The 26,356-nt window shown below is 41.8% G+C and overlaps 3 protein-coding genes across 7 annotated transcripts; all 3 read right to left on the bottom strand.

Annotated features, from left to right (window-relative positions):
- Positions 1–2: 2 nt before the first annotated feature.
- Positions 3–7,605, bottom strand: slc8b1 (solute carrier family 8 member B1). Of its 2 annotated transcripts, none has more exons than XM_079160628.1 (15): positions 7,216–7,605; positions 5,540–5,692; positions 5,015–5,067; positions 4,484–4,541; positions 4,195–4,300; positions 3,894–4,061; positions 3,396–3,509; positions 3,233–3,307; positions 2,991–3,121; positions 2,726–2,867; positions 2,487–2,608; positions 2,073–2,226; positions 1,566–1,646; positions 1,395–1,459; positions 3–1,268 (listed from the first exon to the last, which is right to left on the bottom strand). In XM_079160628.1, exons 1-15 carry the CDS (start codon positions 7,375–7,377, stop codon positions 1,077–1,079), a joined length of 1,776 nt encoding a protein of 591 aa, XP_079016754.1. In that variant the 5' UTR covers positions 7,378–7,605; the 3' UTR covers positions 3–1,076. The 2 variants fall into 2 exon arrangements, with proteins under 2 accessions (XP_079016754.1, XP_079016753.1); XM_079160627.1 differs by having other exon boundaries at positions 4–1,268; positions 3,233–3,310.
- A 206-nt stretch (positions 7,606–7,811) lies between these two features.
- Positions 7,812–13,647, bottom strand: LOC306696855 (acyl-CoA dehydrogenase family member 11). Of its 3 annotated transcripts, none has more exons than XM_079160571.1 (15): positions 13,594–13,647; positions 12,299–12,617; positions 11,967–12,190; positions 11,657–11,756; positions 11,401–11,518; positions 10,977–11,119; positions 10,734–10,886; positions 10,321–10,415; positions 10,119–10,218; positions 9,889–10,029; positions 9,719–9,811; positions 9,533–9,640; positions 9,261–9,432; positions 8,703–8,769; positions 7,812–8,606 (listed from the first exon to the last, which is right to left on the bottom strand). In XM_079160571.1, the coding sequence occupies exons 2-15, from the start codon at positions 12,575–12,577 to the stop codon at positions 8,492–8,494; spliced, it is 1,908 nt and encodes a 635-aa protein (XP_079016697.1). In that variant the 5' UTR covers positions 12,578–12,617; positions 13,594–13,647; the 3' UTR covers positions 7,812–8,491. The 3 variants fall into 3 exon arrangements, with proteins under 3 accessions (XP_079016697.1, XP_079016699.1, XP_079016698.1); XM_079160573.1 differs by having other exon boundaries at positions 9,340–9,432; XM_079160572.1 differs by lacking the exon at positions 13,594–13,647 and adding an exon at positions 13,246–13,361.
- Positions 13,648–14,054: 407 nt separating this feature from the next.
- Positions 14,055–26,175, bottom strand: morc2 (MORC family CW-type zinc finger 2). 2 transcript variants are annotated; one of them, XM_079160455.1, is made up of 28 exons: positions 26,094–26,175; positions 25,369–25,523; positions 24,067–24,120; positions 23,930–23,964; positions 23,768–23,836; positions 23,565–23,655; positions 23,360–23,468; positions 23,036–23,195; positions 21,589–21,700; positions 21,355–21,480; positions 21,189–21,268; positions 21,016–21,098; positions 20,790–20,875; positions 20,461–20,601; positions 20,219–20,373; positions 19,683–19,811; positions 19,484–19,589; positions 19,209–19,341; positions 19,045–19,128; positions 18,284–18,523; positions 17,892–18,143; positions 16,744–16,851; positions 16,356–16,413; positions 16,111–16,249; positions 15,854–16,021; positions 15,648–15,741; positions 15,155–15,343; positions 14,055–15,000 (listed from the first exon to the last, which is right to left on the bottom strand). In XM_079160455.1, exons 2-28 carry the CDS (start codon positions 25,434–25,436, stop codon positions 14,932–14,934), a joined length of 3,138 nt encoding a protein of 1,045 aa, XP_079016581.1. In that variant the 5' UTR covers positions 25,437–25,523; positions 26,094–26,175; the 3' UTR covers positions 14,055–14,931. The 2 variants fall into 2 exon arrangements, with proteins under 2 accessions (XP_079016581.1, XP_079016582.1); XM_079160456.1 differs by lacking the exon at positions 16,744–16,851.
- Between the last annotated feature and the right edge of the window lie 181 nt (positions 26,176–26,356).

Here is a 26,356-nt window from a genome sequence, read left to right as displayed (position 1 = left end):
GTGCAAGCAGTACTTGCCCATCAACATCCCAGCGTTTTTTAAATGCAAATAAACCCCATTACTCCAGGTCTTCCCCCACACTCCAAGTTTCCCACTGAGGAAAACTAGTCCGGGAGAACGTGAGAGGAGTTGATGATGACTCCCTCCTGGAACCTTCTCAACAGACAATAGGACCGCAGTGCAGGTCTGTCGCTCGAACCAGTGAAGCTAAGCTTTTTTTGGGCCAATATTACTCGGGAGCCTGTACTACTACGGTATGTTGTGTATGTATTCTGCTGTAGGCCTTTTGTGACCTCCTGTAAAACTTGTAGTACTTTAACCTGGATGCCTTAGTTGATCGGCTCATCTGATTAGTATTAACAGACACTACATCTAAGTTATCTAAAACCAAAAGTAGAACCACTTACACTCCTTTTAGCTCAACCCAACAAAACGATTACAGTGTATCTCCTAACTAATGTCTCAACAGACTCGAAGTATTTCACTTTTATATCGTTTCTTATTCTGTAATGTATTCCGGTGAGTTAAGAAGGGATTCTAATAAACTTTTTGAATTGTCAAGTGCATATATGTATTTTTGCTGTACTATCATACTGCAGGTAACTGCTTATTTACAATGTATCATTAAACACAGACCAGCATACCATTACTACGACCTGTAAAAACAAATACCAAAATTATTTAATGCCTTAGATGCAGCTTTGTACAAGGTCATTTTAACACGTTGTTTTACAGTACATTTAGTTAATTCACAATGTTTAAAAGTATACATTTCTTCAACTTGTGTTTTCTCTCTGGACTCACAAAGTGCCATCTCAGCTCCAGTCAGCACAAACAAGAAGAAGTTGAATAAAGGCACAGTGTAAAAGTGTTGGCTCTCCCTGAGCAGAAAAGTCTATTTGTCATTCATTTGCCTGCTTGGTTTCGGATGGCCTTTGCTAAAAGGCAAGTGCACAAAGTACTGTTGATTGTTGTATAAATAGTGTATTAAAATGATGCACAGAGGAGGGTAAAGTTCTGTTCCAGTGTGTCATTTTGCTTCGTAAGAGGACGTCCTTCATCTCAGACATTCAAATCTACACCAAGTGGATCAGACCAAACTCCGTGAGCAGTGCAACGAGAAGGAAGATGGCGTAGAAGACGAGGAGGAAGATCCCATATCGCCGATCCAAGTGGAACCGGCACAGTGGAACAATGACGAAGGAGAGGACCAAAGACAAACCCAGAGATCCTGCAAGAATCCAGGTCAACAAACCCTCTGATTCAAACTGAGGAGGAGAAAGAGACAAAGATGCATCAATGTTCATGTGTTTCAAAACAGTCATGTATTTGCCACTTCTCTGAACCTTTAACCAGAATATTAAACTCTCGATCTGTGTATTGGAGAAGACTACCTGCACATCAGAGTGTGTGCTAACCATCTGCACCAGACATCCTATACCCACTCCAAACAGCATGTCTAAAGAAAATGCAGTCAAGGACAATTCATGAACTGACACTGTTTTACATGTCTTAAGACTGTTTTTATACTGAAACATGTTCTCTTATAAAAAAAATAAGGATACTGAAAATGATGCCTCCAAAGCAGGCAGCTATGGCCATTCGTGGGTAACCCTGCCGGGCGATGGTGATGTCAGAGAAACAGTCTGAAAAAGAGATATGCAGAGATATTCAATTACAAGCAAATATTTACCAGTAAATATATCTTACTATACTGACTTTTAATACTTTGACATACAATACTTTTTTGACAAACTATATTGTGACTTTAAAAAAAAAAAGAAACTTTCTTCAACATATACTATGACTTTTCTTGAAACATATTACAACATATTACATTGCGACTTTTTTTGACATACTTAACTATGTTTTTATGACTTTCTTGACAACCTAAGTAGCACTTTTTATGCTACACTATACTGTGACTTTTTACAACATATACTGACTTTTTTATGACTTCTTTACATATCATACTTTGACCTTTTGTGACATACATAATAGTCTACCCATTGTGAGATGGTCTGTAGTGGTATATGTTTTTAAAAAAAAGGAATCAGGTTCACAAATATCACCTCCTATGCTGTTGCCCCAGGCCAACAAAGTCAGCCCCAGCACAGTGTTGCTGAGACGCAGCACCACGCCGAGCATGTGCAGAAGACTGACCACTTCAGAGGCCGCTGCACTGATCAACACTGCACTCACCACAAAGCCCAACAGAGCAAACAGCTGGAGGAGAGGGGAAAAGACACGTTTAGTATCAGCAGCGAGTATGACTAATATATACAGTATATATTTTTCAGGCTGCAGGGAGTCTACCAATTTGGTAGTATTGGAGTATTGGAGTGATTGCCCTAAAAAAAAGACATTCTTGGTCCCCAGAGGATGAATCCCACTTTGGTGATCCTCTGACTTTTCCTCCAGCACCCACATCGTCATATTTTCTATTTGTCCAATACTTAGTTCTCTTAATATACACAAATACTTACTGGATGATATCTGGGAGGAGAGTCGTTGGTGGTAGTGCAGAACACAATACCAGACAGGAAAAGTCCCAGCAGAAGCATCAGCAGCCAGAGGGGAAACTGCCCTTGGATCATATAGTTTCCATCTAGACATTCGTTAAGGAAAAAAAAGATGGAGAATAAAAAAAAAAAAAATCAGGGTGATGTTTTAACCATTTACTTAATCTGATTATGGCTGCTGCAGTATGCCATGCTGCACTTACATATTCCTGACTGAAAGGTGAGCACACACACCAGAGGAGCAGTGATCAGATGAAAACAGTTCAGTGGGCGTATCCAGTTCCTGTCTTCTTTATCAGGGTCGACCACAGGGATGCAGAGCAGCAGCACGAACTCTAAAGGTGTCTGATGGGTTTCAGGAGAGTTTAAAAAAGCGTTTCACTCTTTTGACTTGGTGTACCAATCAGATTCATTCAGACATTGAGCTTTTTCCACTGCCCCCTTGGATCCGTCTAACTTCACACACACCTTCAGTACTTTGAGGACTCTCCAGCTCCATGATTTTGTCCTCCACTTCCTGTTGTCCACCGGGTTCAGAGAGCTTAGCAGGATCTGACTTGTGGACTCAGAGTAAGGTAGAAGTGGCCTGTACTCTGACTCTGAAACACACACACACACACACATGTGTATGTTATGGTCCTGATCATGCAGAAAAATCCTGCTGTTTATTAACTTATATAGTGGTAAATAGAAGACTGCTGCATTCCCACCATACTCCTGTTGGATGCTCTCTCCAGTCAGGCAGGGGACGTCTTCATCATCCGACGATTCGGACGAGTGAAACTCTGCTGCAAAGACAAAAATATCACCCCTGGCAATTAGGACATTTTTATTTAGCATTTTTCTGTATGTACACGTTTTAGTGTTTCTAACCTGGATTATGTGCAGCGCCCCGGACACTGGAAGTCCTCGAATGCTTCTGCCGGTTGTAGATGTACGCACTGATAATAACAGTCAGTACATACACAACATAGAGACCGAGGTACCCTAGAAAAAAGAAATGAAACACAGTGAAGCTAAAAATGTCTCAGTGTGTGTGTAAAATACTGAGAGCTTGGAGTAAAACTGCTCTTGAAACTTGATACATACACAGTACGTTTTACATATGTAAAAATGTGCCAGAGAGTAGGTGATTGACAGAAAAGCATGGCTGTGATTCTTTGAACTGCATTCTGGGATTGTTTTTGGTCAGAAAATAGATGAGATTGCAGCTTTAGGCCGTAGATGTTGGCACCAGAACAAGAAAGCGCTTCGACATACACCACCCTGCAAGGCTGCAAAGTCCTCTACATTCCTCAGTAAAGAAAATGGCATATCCAATTATTTAAGTCATACAAAATCAAGCAATACATGCCAGATTTAGAGACATACCCAGTGTTTCTCCCAGTGCCGTGGTTCCTCTGTACAACATGAGGAAAGTCCAAAACACTGCCACCATGTAGAAGATGACGTCACGCAGAAATGGACGGGAGGCCACAGCGAAAGGCTTCACCAGCGCCACGCTGCCTGCAACTACTGTGGTGACAAATATACCAGCTCCTGTGTTCAGAGGGAGGGCGACAGAGATAGAACACGATGAGGAGAAAGGGCAACCAGGTTTTCATATTAAAAAGCTTGAGGTATTCATGGCGTGTCTGTGTGTGTGTGTGTGTGTGTGTGAGACTGTGCCTACCGAACAAGGCTCCGACAGCCAGCCCAGCGGTGTGTGGGTGGGAGAAAGCTGCTATGGCACTGAAGACGTCGGGGGCTCCATTACCAAGAGCAAGAAACGTCACACCCTCAACACAAACACCAGTCAAGGAACACGTTCTTCACAAAAAAAATAATCTAACATCATCGAAAGGGAAATGGCAAAAATCCCTCAGAGAGAAAAACTGTGTTGGTGAATCCTCAGTCTGATTGCTTTACGTACATAAATATGACAGAGTCAGGGCCGTACAGTGGATGTAGATAAAGGATACAGCCACATTGTGAGTGAGGTGCAGACTGGTAGAGATGGCTGACAGGTTGGGACAGAAACTGGGGAGAAAAAGTGGGAAAAAAGTGAGTATGCTCATGAAAAAAGCAAAGATTAATGAGAAACATCTCTGAATCACTTTATATAAAACAGTATACAGTAATATAAAATACTGCAGCTTCTTTACCATTCAGCTAGTGTAGTAGGTTGGTTAGAGGTTGGGGGTAAAAGAGCAGAACAAACTGTCCTTCATTTGAGGAAATCACACAATCTTACAACTCAAGCGCAACAATAACGAAAAACTCTCCAGTCATGTGACTCTGCTTCATGTGACTATTAAGCTGACCGTACTGAGGGCATGATTGTGTGTGTAGTCTGCACTTGTGGGCTTGTTATCGTAGCGTAACACACTCCATAGCTGAATCGAAGCAATGAAAATGAGTGATTTCGGCTTGCTGGCATACATAAAGAGACACACATAAAGAGGAAGTTGTGAGACGCACATTTTGACACTGGCAACACGAGAGACACTTACAACTTAGACGCTGTGAGTCCGAGAATGATAAACAGAACGAACAGCCATATGATCTGTGGAGAAGCAGAGAAAAAGTTAAGGTGAGAAAAGTTTTCTTAACACACACTCGGAGAAGACAAAAGTTAAGTACGCAGATAAATGTTCTTTAAACTTACTTGGTTGATCAAGTTGACCCTGATAAACATGGCCTTGTTTGACCGCACTGATCCTATTGTTCCTAATCTATAAAGTAGACGCTTTACATTCTACACAACAGATTTTCGTGGTTTAATAATTGATTCATAGCGAGAATCGTGTAACAGTTTGATTTGTTATGTTGCAAAGAGGACAATTCAGGAAGTACATTCTTACAAAAAGCCGTTATTTAGCAAAAAGTGAAATGACTGAGTGGGGTAATTCTCAAATTTGATAAGTCCTGATTGTCCCACAGCAAAGTCATCTTCCTCAAAAGATCAGCTGGTGCTGAGCTGCAGTTTCACGCTGTCCACACACACAGACACACACACAGACACACACACGTCTTACAAAGAAAGTCATGGTGAGAGGTGTGAGGTTGGGAGGAAGCAGACAGAAGGCCACATGAAGGTAGTTGATGAAGCCATCTTCCATGTTACAGTCCGGTGTGTTCTTCACAAATGCACATCGGTCTGCAGCACTGAGGTTCATCACAAGGTCACACTGAACACACACACAAAGAAAGAAAGAAAGAAAAAAGAAAGATAGCAGTTTTTTAATGCTTACATGTCTCAATGTCTCAAATTATATTTGTTTTAAAACAAATTTGACAAGTTAAAAATCAAGATGAACACAACAAATACTTTATTGTTGAATATTCTTAAATTCAAAGTGTTGTGAAAGAGCAGGGCCAGATTAAAGCTTTAGTGTGCAGCGAGGACAGATTCCTCCCTGGGTCCCAGTTCTCCCTTCTTTCATTGTGTTTACCTTGTTGTGTTAAGTACTGTTCAAGTACAATACACATTACAGACTATGTGGCAGCTTTCTAATATTTTGCCCAGAAGCCAAGGAACCAAGCCGTTGCCGTATTTTAATCAAACATTTAAATGATTGAGGGGTGTCCAATATTGCTATAAAGCAGTCGTACAACATTGCTTACAATGGTCTTATATACCAAGATGTACTGAAGACATTCCTTCCACAATGACCAATAAACATGGTGTCACAGTGTAAACGCTCAGTGGTAACTTTATTATCAGGTACCTCTGTAACAGCTCAGCCATGAATTCATTTGTTTATTATAGTTTGCAGTGGTGTTGAACTGGACTGCTTTAAATAGCTGTTCTAATGTTTTACATCACCAGAAACACATTTAACAATATAATAAAACACCATCAATAAATCTTTAAAATAGACTTAAAGTGAAGGCTGCTCTATAGGACATGGCCATGTCAAATCAATACAAGGAGCAGTGCAGATCCTGACTTTACCATTTTTATGTTACAAAAGGGACTTCCAATAAGTGCATGTAGATATGTGGATACAACACAAAAATTGCAAGAATCATCCAAATTAATTTGATCAAATACTCTGAACTGCCTCAACTACCACATTTAGAAACAATAAGTCATAAAGAAAGAGTCTTTAGGTTTGTTTTTTCATTTCAGCTTATGTTACTTTACTGGTGCATATTCCCAAAAACAAATTAGCAGTCAATCAAATTACCACAAACTAACTGCTAGACCATTGGCCTGGTTTGTAGTCCAGTGTTGTTGAGGTCTCTTAAATTGTGAGAGGAATTTCTTTTCTGTATCGATTTTTTGTATTTTTACTGATACTGGATTTTGTTTTGTTTTTTTAAAAAGGAGGAAATAGTTACATTATCTTCAGTCCCACCATCACACTGTGCATCTCTCTCAGTACAACAATACACTTAATATCTATCCACCTGGATCTAGAGAATCCAAACATCTGCCCTGATGTGAACACGCGCGTGTCACATTTAATAGAGCAGCACAACTTCATTTATCACTTGCTGTAATCACGTGACAGCCGGGAAAACATGCTGACAACCTGCCAGCTTCAAATATTAAACCAGTAAACAGTCAGCACACACACACACACACACACACACACACACACACACACACACACACACACACACACACACACACACACACGATAACCCACTTTCACGCGAATGACAGTTGACATGTAAAGGTGGTTAGTTGTCGAACATCACCGACCCCATCGTTGCTGTCTTGAAACATCATGGTCTGCGTGTTGTTTGAAGCAGACCGCCCGGTTAATCCAACAGCAGGCTGGTTCCTGAGGACATGGGAGCCCGAGGTGACCTGCTGGTGATACGACCACAGCAGCAGAAGAGACATGTAAACAACAGAAGACATGGTTCACTTTATCCTGGAGACGCGTTCATTCTGGTGGGCAGCAGGACTCTGGTGGGTTGTTTTACTCCTGCAACCCGGGCCGTTCGGTTTAAATGAAACCGTAAAAAAAACGGAATAAAAACCCTTAAAATCCACGTCGTTACTGTGGCTGTGGCTTCATGGTTTGTGTCTTTGAGTGTCTTTAAAGACGGCTCGCCGAGTTTCAATGTCCGTGTACATGTTGTACGTTTTCGCCTGAAACCCCACCTACTGTTTTTCCAACCAACCCGCGCCGCATTCACGGACTCCTCGTAAACTCAAGACCCCAAAGAGGATCCTGGAATTTAAGATATAAACAAAAACATTTGAGTGAATATTGTATAATTCTTTATTAATGTATTTACAAAAAATGCTGCTGTACTTCACTTTTTAGTATTGTTGGCATGCTTTGCCCAACAATTCATTTCAGATATAATTTGGCACAATACAACAATAAAGTGAACTAACAATATAAATAATCATAGTGCTCATCATCGTGCTTTTTTAAATAATTAGCTGATATATAAATTGTGTAAAACTGCAAAGTTCATATATTTTTTGATAGATACTACTAAAAGATACTCTCATGGACTTATTCTCTATAGAATAATATCACACATCCAATTTTTCCAATAGCAAAAAATGCATCATGTACTGTATGTAAAACTCCCTCCTGTTCCTCTTACTTCTGACCTGTGCTCTAGTTAATTTGTGGTTTGCTGATCTTCGCTTACTCTTGTCCTAAAAGTGTAATTACTGCAGGATTAGTTATGACTTTGAAAGTGAAAAGTCTGGGTCCATGTTTAATTCATCACCTTCACACTGTATAAACTGTAAATTAGACAAAAATAGATATTGCAGATACTTCATTTATATAAGTAAATATCAAAAATACCAAAATCACATTAGACAGGACTATATTTTATTAGATACTCATTTTTCAGTTTGATTTCTGTGCTTTTACAGAAGTGGTTTTCATTTGTTCTTTTTTATAAAACATGGTCTAAGTCATCTACAAAATTAAATATAATGAGGTATACAGTGCCTAGATCTGCCAAAAGCACTACGGTGAGATTAATCAGTTATGAGTGAAGCTTCAGCCTTGGACGGGCCGGTCATACACAAGTGCAGCATCAAGTGGCGCTGTGCTGAGCTCATAGCAGCCTCTCGCCTGTTTAGTCGTCACGGGGCACAAGTCCTGTTCACACCACCTGATAAAGGAAAATAAAAATTGTGTTTGTCTTTTTTTTCTTTTTTTAACCTGAAAGAAGTGTTAGTGTAACTTTGATTTTTAGTTTTAGTTTTACCTGAGCGCTGCATAGGTGTCAGATGAAGAGGCTCCCTCCCAACAGGCATGGTCAATGAGAAGGGCACCTGTAAACATCCATAGTGTTAAAGGGGAACTCCTCCAATTTTACATGTCAAAGTCTGTTTACAGGGCGTGGGGAGAACTAGTGCATGTGTGTAAAAAAAAAGAAGACGAAAAAAGCCTTTTGTGGCTTTGGGGGGGAGCTGTGTGAAGTCTTATAAATGTCCTTAAGTCATGTCACTTGAGTCCGAACACTACAAGTGGAGTTAGAAAGAAGTGAGTGTACCAGACGCATCTCTGCTTGAGGCTAAATCAGCAGCTACTAACGTAATGCAACCAAATGTGTGACCAAACTGTTAGTGGTGGAGTTGCCTTGTGGGTAATGTAGGCGCCAGGTGGTTTTGAAAGGAAAGAAGAATGAATGGAATCATTTCTGGTTCTGCTCCATCGATTACATTTTGATTGACTTTTTACTGTTAATTTAGAGTCTGATAATGTTACAGCAGTACAAAGCTAAATGGGCGGAGAAGAGTGTATGTGTGATCGTGGTAGCTACCCGTGTAGATGCGAGCCAGGCTGTAGGCCAGGTCTCTGGCTGCTAGTTCTAGGTAGCCAGGTGCTCTTGTAGCTGCTACCTGAACAAAGTCCTCCAGTTCAGAGAGAGCACCGTCTACTGCTTTCACCGCCGGCGCCAATGTGGAAACACCTGATGCACCTGCAAGCAGGGACTACAAAGAGAAGAAAACAAGTGCATGTCACATTCCTGTTCAACTCTGTCACAGATCAGTGACTGAAGTCGTTTGACAGGATTATTCCCTGACTCTGTACCTTGGCATGGGTGAAGTAAGCGTGAAGAACCATTCCTGAGCTACGAGCCACACAGCGCAGCACGTCCAGAGACAGAACATTTGTGGTTCCTTCCCATATACTCAAAACCTGAGAGAGAAAAAGACGAGTAAGCTTCAAAATTGCAAAAACTGTGTGACACTGTAGATCATCATGTATTGACCTTACCTGTGCATCCCGAAGTAGTGCAGGCAACCCTGTATCCTCAATGTAGCCCTGTCCACCGAAGCTTTCCAAACCCTCCGACACCACAGCCACCGCCTGACACAAAACACAGCAGACAGTGAGGTTGCCATCAAAACAGAGAGTTTACCGACACATTTGCACAAGCTGGTCACCTGCTTCCCAGTGTACAGTTTGGCCACAGGAGTGAGCAAACGCAGCAGGTGTGCGTCATGCTGGGTCGCCAGGCCGCTTTCTTCTCGGCCCAACAGACGGCACACATCCATCACCAGAAGGAAAGCTCCACGAGTCTCCACCTGTCCATTTTAGAAGCAAGCATGAGTGAGGCACGAGGGGAAACTTTGCGTGGCGTTTGTGTCATTTGTTCATCCCCTCACCAGCTCACCTCCATCCTAGCGAGAGTCTGTATGTGCAGCGGGTGGTCTTGGAGAAGCTTTCCAAAGGCAGTGCGGCGAGTGGCATAGTCACGAGCTAACTGGACCACCCTGTGAACACACACAAACGCGCGTATAATTAATCGGCTCATTTATAGCATGTTTTCAGAAATGAGTGCAGGATTCAGTGCGGTGGTATGAGCAGTATCCCACCTTCTCATTGCAGCTGCTGCAGAGACGCTGTTGTGTATCCGGGTTATGGTCAGCATGTTTGCTATGGAGGCCACACCCCTCCCTTTCTCTGAGAGCTGTAAATGAAGACAGGGAAAAAAGATATTAACGTTCACTTAATGCCAAAACAAACCAGCTGGCATTGCCTCAATAGAAGGATTAAATCACAAGTAAACGGCATTTCAATGGTGTCTAGTTTCCTTCTTATGTAGTATTGTATTTCCAAATATAAATAGTATTTGTAATGGAGCATGAAAAAAACGTGCTTTAGTATTTAAACAAAGTGAGCCGTGCCTGACCCGGTGTGGCTTCACAGGCATCAATCATATCTACATAGACCATAGATGGAAACTACAGTTTTTAAATACATCAATAACCGATGATGTGTAACTGACCTTGTGTGCCGGCAGGCCGTCCAGCAGTAACTCAGCAGTTGGCATCTGTCTTGTGCCCAGCTTGTCCTTCAGTCTCTGAACCTCTATACCCTTCAGCTGGCCATCCTCATCTCTACTCACCTCTGCATAGAACAAAGACAAACCCCTGCTGCCCTGTGGGAGAGAGACAAGCACACACTCAGTGCAATGAAATCACGTTGTAAGTCATTCAAGAGGAGTGATGTTAACGGATGTCTGCAGCACCGGTGTGGTTGCTCCGCTTCTGTCCTGCACTCTGGCCAGCGTAAGAGTCATGTCTGCGTCTGTAGCAGAGGTGAACCACTTGAAGCCGTGTAGTTTGTACGAACCGTCTGTCTGGGGAACAGCCACCGTCTCTGTGCCACTGGCTGAGGGGACGCAAGACAGGGAGAGGCAACTCATGACGCAATAGTCAAGTCTTGTATTTAATTTAAGTATTTAATCACATTCCCTCAACAGATAATTAAAGTAACAACAATTAAGTATCACTGGAACATAAATAAGAATTTCTGAAGTTTTTCTTTATGACACCTAAACAACTTTCACAACTCTTTCAAATACAGACGGTGTTTGATGATGTGTAATCTTTAATCTGTTGGCTGAAGTTGATACTGGTTAATGCAAGACAACTGGGAGCGTCACTACTGACCCACATCAGATCCTCCCTGTCTTTCAGTCATCCACTGTCCAGATGTCCAGAAATGCTCAGGATGACGGGTGGTCAGACGGCTGTAGGCTTCGTCCACTGGCCATGAAACACCTATGGACTTTACATATACAGCCAAATAATCAAACACTATGTTAATAAGCTTTAATAAAAACAACAGTCAAACAGTCCTTTGTTCAGCTGTGGAAATGACTTATGAATTAGTTATTTCAGTCTTTTTTTTAGTTTTCTGACACACCTGGATGACTTTAGCAGCTCCATCAGTCATGGCCAGAGGACAGGTGTAGAGACCAGAGGACGGAGAGAAGATGTACAACTTGCTCATTTGATACACACGACTGGAAAACACACACACACACACACACACACACACACACACACACACACACACACACACACACACACACACACACACACACACACACACACACACACTTAGTTTCTCCTTTATAACAACCTATCCTATTAGAAACTCCTAAAAGTGTTGTTGAACTAAAATATGACATATGACTGAAACCGTAAAAGTTAGTATAACTCCGTCTCCTGACCTCCACTCCCCAAATGACCTCTCATAGCCAATGGCAACCAGCCCTTCCTGTGCTGACAGGTCTTTCATGCGTTTCCAGGCAGGGGAGGTCACGATGTGGTCCACTCGGCGACCCCAGGGGTCAAAGTGGACCAACCGTGGAGGAGTAACCTCACACTCTCGACCCCAGACGTCCACCTCATTTGCCACACGCTCTCCAAATGCACGCAAGTCGGATAAAGCTGCCTGTGAAGCGTAAAACACATACAGTTACACAGATTATGAACAAGACCTCAGTTTATGTGTAGTTTATTTCCATCAGCAGCTGATGGAGCAGCTGTGCTCCCTCCTCACCTCCTGGGGAAGGTGTCTCCTCAGGTATCCTCTGAGCAAGGCATCCTCTAGAAATGGGTTCTTCAGAACTGGTCTTTCCTGAAAGAAAGATCCTGTTTTGGCTCTAGAGAACGACAGGTACCCCGCTGCATCCCAGAGTTGTTCTTCATCAGCTCCTCTAGTGCCTGGCTCTGCTACACTGGCTAATCTGATGTGGGCCAGCGGTGGAGGAACACCACACAACCCCCTGCAGCAGCCTCCAGCGACATGGCGGGTCAGTAGGGCTGAGCACACAGACATGGCTCAGGACCTGCAGTCCGACAGCAGACACATGAAGTAACTGTGCGGGAGAGAGGAATGACTGGGTTTCATTCATTGAGCAATTAACAGGATTATCTAGAATCCAAAAACACATAGGCCTACTAAATATTATATAAATATTGTTTTGTTCACCCACAAAGTAGGTTATATGTACAATAGAATATTTTCAAACATAAACAGCCATTTCTTCCATTGACAGAACTTTATTCACACTATTACAACCCTAGAAGTCGGTCAGTAATCCTACAAAGCACTCGTGGGGAGTCACAAACAAGATGAAGCACATGTGAAGAGATGTAATGACTTGTTTTTAGGGAGATCAGAGTGCATTTACCCATTGACTTGTTTACTCTTGTGAAGACATATTTTTGGCATTTTGCCAAACGTTATTCAAAAAAAGAAGTGCTGAAATGTCCACATGACAGCAATGTTTTTAAAAATATGTCGCTAACGTCACTATAATCAATCTTCTAGATAACGTTATCTTTGATAACGGAAAAGGCCCGGTCAATTGCCCATTTCAAATGAAAACTACTCTTACCACATAAAAGTAAATTATACTATTTGTAGGCAAGCATGTACGCATGCTTTAATAATGTCCATGCAACATTTAAATACAACATAACTGAGCTAAGAAGTAAGTTAACCTGGGTATCACCGAAGAGGGTCAAAGTTCATTCTGCTGTCATTTCATGCAGTTATTTCTTATGGTTTGATTTAATTGTAGTCTAATGGTTAATACAGGTAACAAGTAGCCAGCCTGAGCAGCTCAACCTGTTAACGTATTTCTTTTCAAACTGCGAACGTTATACGTCACTGCAACCTGAAATGACCCGCTCTGCAACGATCTCAACAGTTGGCGTCAACGGTTTTCTACACGATTGACAATCACTTTCAGACGGTTTACATTTCTAATAGCTTTAACAACATTGAATTCTCATGTCAAACGTATAACTTTTCTATACGTAAGAGAAGATTACAGTTTGCAACTTTACCTGAAGTTATAGCCCAGCACAGTTTACGTTCACCACAGCTGCAAACTCTTGCCTTCAAAATAAAAGTCCCGTTCCTTGTAAATGGGTCCGTTCACTCATACAACATAAAAAGCTTGGCAACTTAAAGTTACATGGAGATAGTTTTACTCCCAGCTTTTAAGATGTCTTTCTAAGATTTATGCCTTTATAAATTAGTTAAATGGAAATTTGTTTATAGTGCTCACAACATTGACCATTTTCATCTCATGCAAGAGAAGTGGTGTGCCTATTACTCTGGATAATCAATATACTGTCGACAATTTTCATAAAAGAAACATTACTGTTGCATTGAACGAAAATTATGTTTTTCAGATCTGAGCATAAAAAAAAAATCTGTTCTATCTAAAATGTCGTAGATTTCCCACAACCAATATTTTGTTGTTTAGCGTACACATGACACATTCATCAAAAAGTGTTGCTGAACCTGTTTTATTGTTCCAAGTAAAGATTTGTCAAAAATACAGAATCCTTTGCTCTAATCAGAACAAACAGACTGAACGCATGCACCGTTTAATAAAACATTTCCATGACATGTTAAAAATCTGTTCAAAAGGAAGGACACAGGCACTGAATAATTATGAACACACAACTTTTGCATCTGAATGAGATTTTTTTTTCTTTGAAAAATAAACACAAACCAGTCATATCTTAAATGCAGGAGGGATATGTGGGAATAATCATACTGATAAAACCCAGTAAGTAGTTCTCGTTTGTGGGCGTGGCACACCACCCAACCGTAAAATATGAACCTGGTTTGCTCCTCAGACCAGGATGGAGGAAGGTAATAGTTAACACTGATGCGTTTTTAGTGTATAAAAATAAAAGTTAATGTTTTAGTACAGGCTGCAATGCAGAGCACAGCCCAGTCGCTTGGTGTGTCCAATTCTCACCAGACAATGGACCAAAACAGGGGAACAAATGTAGCCTGCAGTTTGTCACAGCGTCAGCTGACTATATAAATGGACCTACACAAAGTATTTAAAAAGGTCAAGCAGGATAGGATGTCTTAAACATAGATTAACATATATAAGCAGGTGTATAAACAGAACTAATGAGAAAACCCAGCAGCTACCCAACAATGTAGAAACACCAGAGATCCTGGCAAAACTCAAAGAGCGCACTAGTGCCGATTAAACGCTGGAAAGATCAAAATCAAAAATCATACCCATGACATTCTGATTAAACATCCAACTCTGCACATAAAAATGAGTCCTTTGGGAGCCGTCAACAAATGATGGCTGGAATGAAAACTGCCAGTCTGTTTTATGTGCACGTACTCTTCTCTCTTCTCGGCCTTCTTTAATCACCCTTGGTAAGGAGGTCCTCTATGTATGCGTCAAGCTCGTCATCTGTGTTGATGTCAATGTCCTAAAAGTGGAAAAAAGCAACATGACTTACTGCAAACAAGGACGATTCTATAACAAAGAGTCCATCTAATAGACAGGTAAGAGGGATGGGTAATATTTTGTCTGTGGTGTCCTGTGTCTTGGACCATCAATGAGTACAGATAAAGCAATCGAACCTCTTGTACTTTTTGTAGGAGTGCGACAATGTTTGTTCGTAGTTTCTGTAGTTTCTCGTCTGCCTCCTTCAGTTTCACCTCATTGCTGTTGCTCTTCTCTTCCACAGCTTTGGCCCTGGCATCAGCTCTGCTCTGGTACGAGTTACACAAAGACTGGAGACCTGATTCATACTGATGGAAATACTCTCGCTAAAAAGGAGAAGGAAAAACACAATACACTGGCACTCAATACTCTGAACAACACAACAGTTTACTAGACATTCCACTGTGTGGTATTGCTGGACACAATCAAGTTCCCGGCAGATACAGTCGTCCATTCTCTAATCATTGTATTGCTTTCAACGTCTTCAACGCTCAGCATCTCAATTTATTGATTATACTAAAGTTTTGGCCTTCTAGACCTTCGTCACAAGTGTTTTTTGGTTGTTTGTCGTCTTAGTTTTCTATTCTAACCTGAGGATCAGTCTATTGAACCATATATTATTTATCTCACCAAAGGAAAGGCCACCAACTCCTCAGCCGTCATGCTGTTAACATCATCCTTTGGGATTTGAAAAGCAGGAGGGAAAAAGTAACCCAACATTGTCCTGGAAGCACAAATTGCACAGTGAACACCCCACAGCATTATGCAACAATGTGCCCTGGCCGTCATAATTTAAACAGTGTATCAACAACACCGGTTCATCGTCATCAGCTCACCTCAACATGGTGACGAGACTATCGGTCACCTCTCGACTGGTTCCTGGTTGAGTAGTGTCGGGCTCCATGGGTGCTGGACCCTTCTCCGTCTCCTGCTGGGTGTCAGGTGTCTGAGAGATTGGAGATGGCGGCCGCATCAACCGGACTTCTTCACTACCCTTGAACACCCTTCACAAACACAATTATAGGATATTAATTATCTGGACGAAGTCAACAAAATGTGCCCCGAATGCAGCGAAACAGACCAAGAATCGTACCATCTGTCTTTAGGGGTGGATCTAGGCACATAGTCAAACTTCACTTTCCAGCGAACGCTCTGTTTATTCGCCTCAACAGCAATGACTTTGCCTGTGTACCACTCCTTGTTGACGCGTACTTCAACCAGCAGACCCTTATCTGTGGGGAAAAAAATACAAAAAAAAAAAGGGTAGAAATTATTATATTAGAGCTTTTGATTTCCAGCTGTATGTGTGATACATGTTAGAGCAGTCCATCATCTCACCTTTCTGAGGATTCTTAGTGTCGTTCTCTGTATCCTCCTGAGGAGACTTCTCAGATGCCTGCAAAGACAAAACAATCATAACTCCCACTGCAGTGAGAGAAACACCATTTACTGGAAAAAGAAATGATTTGCCACCCTGTTAATGAAAGAAGTGAAAGTCCCAATGTGATCTCAGGCATTGGGAGGGATTGTCATGCTTGATTGCAGCTGTTAGAAGAATACGAAAACTTTAGTTTCAAGAGAAGATTGTTAGAAGAAAGAATATAATCTGACAGTACACCCAGATTAGATAAAAGGTTCAATTATCGTGATTGTTAGAGGTTGTGATAGAAGATGCAGCCCAGCTATCTATTTAAAGGTAGTAGAGAGAGGGACTGAGTGAAGCTACCTTTGCTTTAGTCCCATGCTTTTGCATGGGACTGGATTTAGGGAGAGAGGTCGGTGTAGCTGGTGTCTGCCTTATAAGAGTAGGAACTCCTTTCTTCTGGGTCTTAACCTGCAAGGTCAAGAGCAGAGGGGCTCTGATTGGAGGTTCAGTAGCCTACTGAGCCAACCTGGAATGCCTGCACTTCATCCTCTTCCTCAATATATGAACCGGACACTAAATTCAGTGTCACCATCTCGCCAGCCACCCAATTACTGTAGGAATCTAATCAAACTGTGCTCGCTGCAGTCTAGTTCAAAGTCTCCTGATGAAAAGATTCATAACCTTTTTATTCCTGAGTAACTATTGGAGTTAGGTTTGGGATGAGACATTTCATCTGTAATGGATGAAGACTTTTATGGTGCTGTAAACAAACAACTGTTCAGCTCATTTCATCTTGTCCCCTTCATTTACTCCCTAGAAGGGAGGTGTTAACAAGAGGAGGCAACAAGCAGCAGAAAAGACACAGCAGCAGCACTGACACACACACACACACACACACACACACACACACACACACACACACACACACACACACACACACACACACACACACACACACACACACACACACACACAGGCTGACTCACAAGATTACGGTGAACACTTGAATGGTTTATGCAGCATTGCTAATGCTGTCATTTTATTCTATACATATTAGTGGGTTAATGATGATGTGTTAAACATCACAGTGTGAAATAAAGTTTTACTGATCGTTATCCGCCGATGTCAGGACATCGGCATTTACGCTTTTCTAGTCGTCGATCTCTGCTAAGGTTCGGTTACATTGTGATGCGTTCAGGCTCTGTTCAGTGAAAATGAGTATTGGGCGAAGGTAAATTAGATCAATGTAGATCATCAATGATGATCCATTAGTATCGGCTGCAACGTGATGAGGGATCTCTAAAAGTTATATTTACTCCTTTTTTGTGTGCTGATCTGATCCGTGATCCGATCCAAACCACGAGTTTTATGACGCGTTGCACCACTAATACATATGTACGTTTTGCAGTATTGACATTTTTAAGTTGTACCATTAAACATTTGAGCTACAATCTCTCTGACCGGATGCCAAGGAAAGTTTACTCTAATTCTGTGAATTCTGTGTTTACCTCGTCCAACTTGCCACGTTTGGCAGGTAAGGCCTTATCGATCACTTTCCCACGGTTACCAGCTGCTGCGGCCATCTTGGATTTCTTTGTCTGTGGTTCTTCCTCATCACTCTCCTCCTCCTCCTCCTCCTCGGCATCTTCTTCTATTTCCTCTTCCTCCTGCTCCTCCTCCTCTTCCTCCTCGCTGTCGTCCTGGTCTATGATTCTCTTGCGTTGTCCAGCTGGTTTGGCCGGTGATGCTTTGGCAGGTGTCTATGTCAGGAGACAGAAATCACTACGTCACTATCGTCACACTATCTTGTACATGCAGCCTATTAAACACTTTCACCAACAAAGCCTTCCATTGGTACTTTTTCGTATGAGTGAAGAATTTCCTAAAACCTGTAGCTTACCCGAGAGCTGCGGCTGGGTGGGGGTGTTTTGGCTGTAGCTTTGGGAACAGGCTTTGCTGCAGGTGGACAAGGCTTTGCTGCACCTCTGGACCTGGGTGGTTCGACTTTGGGTGGCGGCGGAGCGACAGGTGTTCGTGTAGGGCGCTGAGAAGCTGCACGAGATGGAGGGGTGCTTTTTAGGAGAGCTGGGAGCGGTGGGGAGCGGGGGCGTGTGATGGACCTTTCAGAAGACCTACTTGCCTGAACCAACGACATGTGAAACACACAACAGATAAACATTTGAGTGAGATAAAGAATGGAAAACAAGATCACCACGTCATTGAACACGTGAACATGAACATGAACACAATCAGTAGCTGGTCAACAAGTACAGGCGCTACTTTATCTGTATTGAATAGCTTTCACAGCACAATCAAATATTGGCCAGCAGGTTACAGGTCATATAAACCTTTTTATTTCTTTATTCTTTTGTAAAATCTGTGAAATTAGCGGTGATTCCCTTTCACTTCTTTTGAGGTTGGCCTTTTTACAAGTAGACAAAATAAAACAGGAAACAATGTTTCCAAAGTCGTAAAATAGAAGTAAATCACTTCTGTTTTCACCTGCATTTTATTACCAGCAAGAACTTTCCTGTTAATGCTCATGTTTCTAGGGATATTACCAGCATCAACAATAAAATAAGTTTAAGAGCTAAACAGCAACTGAGAATAATCAGACAGGAGTATTTACAGCACAAGAAGCACAGCATGGGGAAGTTTTACCTGAGAGGAGCTCTCTGTTGGTTTCATGCTGACATCTAGTGGTAGCTTCTTCACATCTGCTGCCGATTTGACGGTGCTGGTTTTCTGATGAGAGAAAATACAATTCGTCGTGTGCCATGTACACATGAGACAGCGACAGAAAGAGAGAGCGGAGGATGAGGTACCTGCAAGGCATCTAGTTTCCCCTGCTGCTGTTTGATCTTCTCTGCCAGTTCTTTCTGCTTGTCGTCAGCTGTCTGCTTGTCTTTCTTCAGAACACCACACGGCACATTTTGTTTCTGCTCAGAAGCGTCACACCTAAAACACAAAATACACACTATATATAGCATGTAGGTACACTACATCGGCATTCAGTACATATGTTACACAAATAATAAAACTAATACCATAGTGTGAATCTTTAAAGACTTATACCTAAAAAATAGAATTCAGTGTGTACCTGTCCTGGGAGCTGTCAGGGTTCATGAGACACACCCAACTGTCTGGGTAGCGTTTGTCCACCGCATCCATCTGGAATGGCAGCGTTCTCCACTTTAAACACTTATCTGAAAATACATTGCAGATTGAGAGAGTCAACGTAAGTCAGTTTGTCGAGATACAGTTTGTGTGTTTTGTGTGTGTCTGGATCTGTAACTCACCACACTGGATAGTTAGTGGGATCTCCATGCCACGACGTCTCTTGTATCTCGACTCGGATGACGGCGGTGCAGACCAGCTGGCAGACAGATATCCAAACTCATCCCAGAACTTCACTATGCCTTTCTGAGCTGCAACACACACACACACACACACACACACACACACACTCTTAGCATTTCATACAGCAATACGGCATCCATTAAAATAAAAAGTTATTCATGCGAATGTTTAAAGTGGCCATTTTTGAGGTGAGCACTTCCCTCATAGTTTCTTACTGCAGCTTTGCAAGTGTGTGCACACTGGAGGGAGATTGGGAGGGCAGTGTAATGCAACCAGGACGAGGCTTTGTCTTTCAACCACTTTAAATATGCTGTCACATTATTTAATTATATCTTTACTGACCTTTTTATGGTTTTATGAGAATAGTTTCAACTTAAAACTTTTTACCGCAAGTGTAACAGATTGATGTAAATCTCTTGATAATTTTACTAAAAACGTGCGACAAATGGAAATACAGCAATTCAGAGAAACTCACCAATGTTGGAGTCCTTCCAGTACTGAGCTAAATGTTCCCCCATGGATTTCAGTAAATGTCGATACTCCTTAGCATCTGCAAAGTCCTGTTTGTTGTGAGTAGGCTCTAGAATTAAATATGGGACATCCACTACTCCAACCACACCTCCACAGGCCCTGAAACACAAATCATATAACTGTAAAATATTTCCCTTAATCATTCAAACACTATCACCTTCCAATCTCTATGTTCATTTTACTCACATGCCTCCCTCCAGCTGGGGCCCTGTTTTCTCGTACATCTTGATGAGACGAGAACAGTTGTACACAAACATCCCGTCCAGGTCCCTCTGTCCTATGTTCACTCCGAATATAAAATTCAACTCCTTTGGCTCCTTTAATGCTCTGAGGAACAAGAAAGTGTTGGAGACTGACAGGATATATACAAAGCCCAGCAAAACAAAGCGATTGTGTTGTGTTTTCAAGTTACTATTCTATATTAGTTCCATTGTGTTGAAACAAAAGCTGTACTTTAACTGTTTGTAAAAACCATGAATAGGAGAAATAATGTTTTACAATGTTGACGATCATACTTCTGTTTGGCTTCGAGAATCCTTTTCTTCATGTCACAATCCCGCCGAAGCATCATGGCTGAATCTTGAACCTTTCTCAGAATTGCCTAGAGGAAGAGAGGGCGGAGGGAGAGTCAGTTCAGACTCTATAACAACCTTAAATTAAAGTAGACTGTTTCAGATCAGAAGCTTGTTTACGTAGACAAAACTATATTTGCATTTGAAAAATTAAAACAATAAGTCGTACCCGTGAATCTTTTGACAGGTCATCTCCTAATCTGGCCTCCAAAGCTATTTGCTTACTCTCCGCCTCTCTGGCTTTCTCTTCCGCTGAAATAAACAAGCAAATTGTTGCTGATGAGCACGAGGGAGTCACAACACAAAAGCAAAATGGAAACACCCATTTCCCCACTGACTCACCAATCTTAGCAAGGTGATCTGCTTTCTTCACTTCCTGCTCAGCACGGGTTTTGAAGCGAGTTGACGTGTATTTATAAACCCTATTAACAAAACAAGTATGCTAATCAAAGCATTGTCACTGGACTACACTAGTTACAGACACAGTATAAATGAGTAATCACATTACCGTGGTTTATATAAACAGCAGGACAGTCTCTTGGTCCTGACTTTATGTCCCTGGATAAAAATCCTCATGCGTGGGTCGATGTACAGAACAGCAGCGTACGCCCTGAACGACCGCTTCTCTGGCTTCCTATGAGAGAGGAAAGGGCACAGCCATCAACAATCAAATGACCGATCAATGCAATCAACAACCTTCCACCGAGGGATAGTGATCACATGGTTTAATGGAGTCACTCACACTCCTTCAACAGGTGTCCCGGCCATCAGTATGTCCTGGTGATCCGTGTCTACATCCAGCTCTGGTTCTCTGTTGTCCATCAGCTTCAGATTATAGATGACCACAAGAGTGCCTTTTAATAAAACAACACAAAAGCAATCATTATCAATCATGTCATCCTGAAACTAAACAGTAACTAGAAGGTGGTTTACATCCATGTCTGTAAATAAATGTCATCACTTCATCGTTTTATTCTATTAAAGATTTGTGTGAAATTGAAATTATCTACATATGAATTGATTTATGGCTGAAATTGTGTTTTGTGAGGTCCCAGTGACCTTTGACCACCAAATTCTAATCTTTTATCTTTAAGTCCAAGGCTACGGTCGAAAAGTCCAAAAATGATCTCCTAACGTTTCTTCCTAACCACTTCTCCTTGACCTCTATGGAAAACATCATGGGGTCAAGGAAAGATGTGAAGGAGAATTTATGAGGAGTTAGGAAAAGACAACCGTGTTGTTTGGAAAATCCGACTCCACTTTCAATAAGCTACGTCATTGTGATGCGACGGCGGATGTCACAGAGGTAGGTCCGCCACGGCCAAATTACAACGAAGAAGGACTACACACAGCGCGAGTAAAACATGAGCCCATGAAATCTATTCCTCTCTTTGCATGCAGGCTCTATAAAGAGCTTCTTTTGTGAAGCTGCTTCACTCATGGTGTGTGAGGGAGAGAAACCGGATGCTTCTTGTTATTGAGAATGAGAATTTGTTCATTGACAGTTTGCTATATTTACTGTTCATTTCATTTCTTTTTTACATGTTCGAAGTAAATAAATACGTATGAAATGAAACGTAAGGATTGTTACTGTCTATTCATATTCATCAACATGAATCCTATTACTTTATGACTGTTTGAGTATATTTGTTAAACTTGTGTAAGATAAACATATCGTTTGTTTTCATGGACGGCCGAATGGTGCGTCACTTTAAATGTTGCCGCCGTAAGGAATTGTGGGGCGGAATTATCTACTTTCCTTTCGTAAAGGAAGGTCCAGTGCTTCCTATGCTAAAGGAGCTAATAAAGGAAGCATTGAAGCACCTTTCCTTCACATTTAGAGAATTCAAACAGCTCTTATCACGGTGGCCACTTAGATACTTCCGAGTCATTTCACTCCGATAGGAACCTTCTTCAGCAAAAAGGACTATTCCACCGCAGCCCAACAGCACATTGGTGCAAACTTTGAAGAAATTCCCTTAAAAGGTTCCTGAGATATCGTGTTCACAGGAATGGTACGGATGGATGGACGAACGACCCAAAACATAAAGATTACAATATATTAAAAACAATCATTTCCAGGAGACAGTTTTTAGAGCGATCTGTATGTTTTAAAGTAGTGTCTATGAACCTTTATTGCCGCTGCAAAATGAATCTTTTCACACGGAGACAAACATTCATATGCTTACCACTGCTACTTTCTATTTTGTTGAACTGCTCCATCAGCTGCTGTTCATTTTTAAAAGGCGAGTATTTGAAGATCAGCTCTGTCTCGATGGCGTACTTCTCTGGGTCAGAGGTCAGGGGCTCCCTGGTTCTCAGATCCCAGGAGGGAAGGGGCACGATCACCTGAGGAGAGAGGATCAAAATCCTTTAGTACACACGTTTAGAGTTCTTTGAGAAGTCAAACATAGTAAAAATGAGTTTAAAAAAACCCTCCACAATATCAATTAGGCACAATTAGTAATCAAGTTACTTTTAAACATCCCTAACAACCAGCTTTTGACTCTGACCTCATCCAGTCCCTCCTCTTCGTGGAAAGTCCTTGACATGAAAAGGCAAGTGAGCGTGTTGCCCTTTTTTGTGAACAAGATGAAGTCTTTCCCGATACGCATGGAGCCGCTGTGAAAAACAAACACATTTTTGATGGTGAAAAATGATTCAAACACTAGTGCACAAAATGCCCAATGTCATACACAAGTTAGCTGAGGGTCTTACGATTTCAGTCCATTTCCATACTGGCCGATCTGAGTGGACTCAGGGGACCGCTTGTTTGACTTTCCAAACTGAATCACGTGCGTTGACTCATCTAGTAACAGAAAGATGGTCATCATCATGTTTCACACACTACAACAAAGTTTAATCATGAACTAAAAATAACTAAAAACTAGCTTCAAGTGATTTAATAAAGGAGCACTTACTAGGGTCCATTCCAATGCCATCATCCAGAAAACAGAGCATGTAGCCGCCCCGCAGCTCTGGCCTTTTTTCTGTGAGCAAAGCAGGAAGGTGAAGAAGACATGTTAGGAGAAACAAAGGAATGCTTTATTGGGTGAAATTGGGAAAGTTATTCTGAGGTGTACCTGTGTGGATGTCTATTCGTGTGGCATTGGCATCTCTGTGAAAAGAAATAAACCAAGTGTGAGACAACGAGAAAGACATCAGGCTAACGATGAAGCTTTCATCAGTTATATGCCCTGATGCAAATCATTACGAGTACCTGGAATTGTCCACAAGCTCCGCCAAGGCTCCAAATAAGAACTCGTGGGTTGTCCTGAAAGTAGACCACTCATTTAATTTAGTCAATATACTTGAATGTTAAAGAAGAGTTTAACTTGAGTTAACGGGGCAAGCTGATCAGAGAAAGGGGATTAGAGGAGATACTAGTTGCCAGCATCGGATCCTCACATTAATATTCTGCGTGGGATTGTTATTCAGTTACACAACTTGTATTTCCTCAAGTCTATTGAGAGATATGTGTCAATGCTAACAGAACAGCGGATTGTCACTTCTAATGAATTAAGTGTCAGACAAACCACCGACAACCACGTACATGATCCCATCACATTTAAAAGTCCCAATATATCAGACACATATATAGTGGTGAATTGAAAGCCATAACGCAAAATGTAATGCTTTCTGAGATGAACTAATATTGGAGGCTTTTGATGACGGCAGCTCTAGAAATGAAGATATAAACCTGACAAAGCTAGCTCAGACGACATGAGCTCTGGAAGCAACAACGGTCAACATACCGTCCAAGCAGCAGTCTAACTTTGCTGCTTTAAGCAGGCAAGCAGTTTTCCATGTCAAAGGTCCACTTGGGGAAAAAGAAGATGTCACAAGCTAAGCACTTTCCTGGAAAACCTTGGCCTCTGGCTTTTATGGCCGTGGCTGGAGAAAGGGAAAGAAGCATCACGGCTTCCAAAAGCTGACGCAAAAAGTATTATTTTTTTCCGAAAACAGAGCTGCATGCACAACCACATAGCGGTGCGCACAGTATGTACAACTGTGTTGCAATGACCACAAACAAGTGTGCGTGATTACTGTGCTGAATAAGTTAGGTTTGGTAGGTGTCATGCTACAGTAGGATATGTGTAAGACAAAACATATACAGATGAAATATAGCAGGCAACCCTGAAATACATGAATGAATAAAAAAGGTTGTATTCAGTGCAAACTGACATAATTAATTAAGAGCATATTCTCCTCTTTTTTGAGCAGATGATCAGGATCAAACTGATTTAACCCGTTCATCTATTCACGTGCCCTCTTAGGTTGGGTTAAGGGATCTTCATAGTGAGAAGGTAGGGCGTATCTCAACAACAATAACGTTGTTGGACATTGATCAGTTGTAAAGCTTTCAGCCATTTGAGCGCGTTGCAAAAAAATAAAATCACATGGATGAGCTGGTGAATTTGAGTTCGTATCTGTCTAGTTTGTTGTGTGTGTGTGTAATATTTGCTGTCACAAGTATGTGTAGTACCAAGTTCATAAGCACGTGAAGCAAGCAGGTACTTACGAATTTGTGTGCAGGTACTCAAAGGTGAGCTGAGCCCTGCTCAGGTTGCTGTAGTTAGAGTAGGCCATGGCCACACACAGTTATTTCCAGTTTCCTTCGTGGTCTTTTGATGGCTTTCTTCCTTTCCAACCAAGCTCTAGTCGAGAATGTTCATCCTGAAGAGGAAAAGAATCACAGATCTTGTACATTCAACGTTACCTAGAAGGTGACTTACTCCATTAATTGGCACCATAGCCACGATCTGACAGCAGTTGATGTGGACGGTTTGTTTACATCAAGTGAAAGGGGACAAGTTAACACCCACACCTTAATAAGTATGAAGGTTCCCACGTGGGAGGCCTGATTGGGAACACAATTAGGTCACAGTATTACCAATGAAGACGTTCACGTTTATGTATTTATGCAGAAGGCAGTTATTGGTCTAGGCCTAATCATGTTGGATATATGATTTTAAAAACATCCCAGACGTTATGCAGCAACTGATACTAATGGTTGATGTTCGGCTACCATACGTTACATTAGCTAGCGGACATTTGCGTGTTCTAAAGTGTTTATTAGCTAACGCTAGCTAGCTAGCTAGCGTCACACTGTGGATACATGTAACCTAGCTGACGTTAGCACCCCTATCGAGTCGTTTTCACAGACTTTGCAGACCGTTTGACATGCCGGAGACTCTGTAGTGGGTTCGCGCTAGTGTAATACTCCGTCCAAGGAAGAATACATACTTTGCATCGTTACGTTTCCTTTTCCCAAACATAAAACAATCCGCCAGGCCTCGAAGAATCCGACCACTTCGACGTTGGTCACTTGGTTTCCCTCTAGTCTGCAGAAATCCCGCCTCTATTTTCCTATAATCAACCAATAGGAAAGGCTCGTGTAGAGATTCGTCACGACGATTGGAGGAGACGCCTCGTTACGTAGACAAGTGCACATACCGGTACATATCCGTCTGTGGCTCTTCAGTGGCATAACATAAGTGAATTTGTAT

This window comes from Pholis gunnellus (assembly GCF_910591455.1).
Source record: "Pholis gunnellus genome assembly, chromosome: 6".
NCBI lineage: Eukaryota > Metazoa > Chordata > Actinopteri > Perciformes > Pholidae > Pholis > Pholis gunnellus.
The sequence above is the reverse complement of the archived record's forward strand: the minus strand, read 5'-3'. Positions and strand labels throughout refer to the sequence as shown.